The sequence below is a fragment of the Monopterus albus genome, unplaced genomic scaffold, assembly GCF_001952655.1.
Source record: "Monopterus albus unplaced genomic scaffold, M_albus_1.0 scaffold166.1, whole genome shotgun sequence".
NCBI lineage: Eukaryota > Metazoa > Chordata > Actinopteri > Synbranchiformes > Synbranchidae > Monopterus > Monopterus albus.
Window position 1 is genome coordinate 1,823,759 of NW_018128046.1, and position 3,218 is coordinate 1,826,976.

General features: G+C 37.5%; 1 protein-coding gene across 1 annotated transcript; it reads left to right on the top strand.

The window, feature by feature from the left end:
• The first annotated feature begins 1,163 nt into the window (after positions 1 to 1,163).
• LOC109968953 (protein S100-A1-like) lies at positions 1,164 to 3,006 on the top strand. Its single transcript, XM_020615556.1, has 3 exons — positions 1,164 to 1,168; positions 1,562 to 1,736; positions 2,845 to 3,006. The coding sequence occupies exons 1-3, from the start codon at positions 1,164 to 1,166 to the stop codon at positions 3,004 to 3,006; spliced, it is 342 nt and encodes a 113-aa protein (XP_020471212.1).
• Positions 3,007 to 3,218: the final 212 nt, after the last annotated feature.

Sequence of the window (3,218 nt, forward strand, 5' to 3'; positions counted from 1 at the left end):
ACTTTCCTTGTTGGCCATTGTTTCCCTTGAGAGAAGCAGCTGTGCTTTGACTGCACCCAAAGCTTCGGAGGGAGGGTGGTGAGCTGAAAGCGACCCTGCATCTCTAGCCCTCAGCAGCTCTTGTGGGAGAGAGCTTGTTTATTTTGGGTCATATAGAAATATGGATTAATGGTTGAGGAGCTGGAGGGCATTACCCACACCAGATAGCTCTATCAACTACTTGTTTTAATTAACAGAATGAAAAAATATCTATGGAATATGCCATGTAGTTCAGAGAAGCACACAGAGGTTCTGACTCCTTACATGGCCCAGGTGGGGAGAGACTGTGGTGCATTTAGGGGAAAATGCTCATGTCTATGAAGCACTGTGACCCAGAGCACAAACTAGCTAATAAATACTGTAGACATCAGATACGATTTAGAGCAGCAGATTTAGTTTCAGGAAATAATGATATTGTTGTTCATGATGAATATTTGTGCACTTAATCTGCAACTACTAGAAAAAGAAAAAGGCTAAAATAAAAATAATATTTTTTGTTGCACAATCCCTGCACACACCTACAGTACATTCCACTCATCATGCAAATTTTTTAAACAGGTCTGTTTATTGTGTAGTTGCCATAACCTGTTTGCAGTTGTCTTTTACATGCCAAGTGACTCACCCATCAGGAGGGAGGTGTCTCTTTGGCTCTGGTTCATATTCATAGAAGAGAGGAGCCCATATAACTGAGGATCCAAAAACAGAAGCCACTTCGTCTTCCAATACCTGATAGAGTCAGTGTTCAGGTGAGTTCCTGCTCTTTGTTTTCCATTTAATTGTGTTGGGGTAAGAACCTGAATGATTACATCATTAATGAATAAATTATTTTAGTTTTTATTGATAAAAAAGACAAAAACAAAGAATGCATTGCTACATGGCAGCAAGTAGACCTTTACACAGTTTCAGGCTCACAAGACATGGTGTTGAAAACATATGTTAAATTAGATAAAATTTAGAAAAACACCCAACGAGAGAGTAAAAGCTCATTCATAGGATAACACCATCACAGACGATAACATCAGGGGACAAAAACAAGTGTACATTTACATTTCCTCTGTCTAGTTTGCCAGATTTAAGCGCTGAGCCCTGTCTATTATTTTTCTTTATAGTAAACCAAGTGGATCATGTCGTAAGTATTCAGCATTTAACATTCTGCTCCTTTTTTTCTGTCATTTCTTGCACCCCTGCTCCCTGCCTTTCCACACTGCTTTTGGTTCCTTCCCTTCATCTCTCCATCCAAAAGTTTAATTTCACCACTGTTTCAGATAATGATTACCATCTCACCTTACTAAATGTGAGGAACAAGGAAGGAGTCTATCTGATGTTTCTAGAGGTTGCAGGTCCTCTGATTTGAATCATAGTCTTTCATTCCTTTGATCCAACCAATTTTTTATTCTGCCCTGTAGAAACCTGTAAAATTGCTGAAATGCCACTTTCCTTATGACTTCAAATACTATTAAAACAATAATTGTTAAAAAAAATGTATGTTATTAATAATTACTTTCTTGATGTGCCTTTCCAGTTTTAAACCAAATCCAAATCCAAATCCAAATCCAAAATGTTCGGAGCTGGAAAAATGTTTGACCGGCATTGTTCATGTGTTCCACAAGTATGCTAAGAAAGATGGTGACGCTACGAAGCTGAACAAACAAGAGCTGAAGTGCCTGATACAGAACGAGCTCCCTAATTTCCTGAAGGTGAGTATCTGTTGCCTGTTTTATGAAGCCAAACATTTCATACAAATTGATGTTAAATATTATGTCCCATATGTAACCAAACATTTGGCCTGAGTTCAGTGCAAATGACTGTTGTAAATAAACACCCGTAAAGTATTGCAGTTATGTCTCAGCTGGATTTATTCAGTTTTTCTAGGCTGGTAAAAGCTTTCATCAAACATAGGTTTTTTTATGGCCAAAATAAACCTTTATGGTGCAAAAAAGACAGAGGCATTTAAATGAGTTTTTATAAAGCCGACGCTGGTGGTCACACATCTCAGACAGTGATTGCTTAGATCAGGTGAATGTCTCCTGTCAGGCATTAATGTTTCACAGTTGGCTGAGAGCAGCTGCAGCAACTGGCTCTGAGAACTGCAGCCGCCTAGGTCTTAGGTACTGTAGTTGTTGTTGCCAGGCTGGGGCTAAGACTCATTGAAGGGTGGCACATTTGAAAAACTGAATTAAACCCCTAGTTCTAGGACATTGCAAAGGACATCACTGCTGCACAATCCCTACCACCACCATACTATTATATCTACAGTACTGGACTGATTTATAGTTTTAACTTTACTTCTCATGTTTGGAGATAATTTTTAGTGTTGCCACGGTATTTTATTTCATTTTATTCTAGTAATATGATCATATTTCACCTTATTGACTATTATTTTATTGGTTGCTGTAACTAAATGTCCCCATGGGTATCATTATTTATCATATGATATTAAGTAATTAATGTTAATTAAATAATAGCTTTTAAAATGTGAGTTTTATTTAACTAATTAATATTTCATTAACTGTCTCGTACACATGACGACACTTGTAGCTGATTTTGCGAACCTAAAATCGTCAAATGTTTCAATGAATTCTGATTCTCTTAAGTCACATCAGTGTCTGGCATGGGGCCAGTGGTTTGGTTCTGATGAACAACGTGCAGAAATATAAGGGGCTGTAACAGTTTTGATAAAGCATATACAGGTATTGACTGAACACTAAACGTTAACACTGGGAACTGTCTGCTGGAGCCATGAGATTTGATCCAGTGAGACACATTTCTCTTTGTTGAATTTTCATCTTGATATTTTTGTTTTAGGACTGCAAGGACCAGAAAACTATTGATGAGCTTATGAAAGGTCTTGATGAAAACCAGGACCAACAACTGGACTTCGATGAGTATATTGTTGCGACCGCTGCACTGGCTGTAAAAATATACCTTGATACATCTGCTGGCAAATCACAGCCTTGCAAGAAATAAATAAATAGAACATGAAATAAACACATTAAATAAACCCCTTTTTCACACGTTACATACTAACAATGTTTCTCAGGTTAATGATGTGAATGTTTGAATCTTTCCTTAACACAGCATCTTGCAATGTTATAAAAGACACATCACTGTGAACTGGTGTTTCATTTTTGTCCCTTTATTTTCTGGGTTCCCAAGCTTTTTCATCTCGAGACCCAAAA

Coding starts and splice junctions, on each gene's coding strand:
- LOC109968953 (XM_020615556.1), top strand. Junction 1,737..2,844: donor AGCTCCCTAATTTCCTGAAG/GTGAGTATCTGT, acceptor TTTTTGTTTTAG/GACTGCAAGGACCAGAAAAC.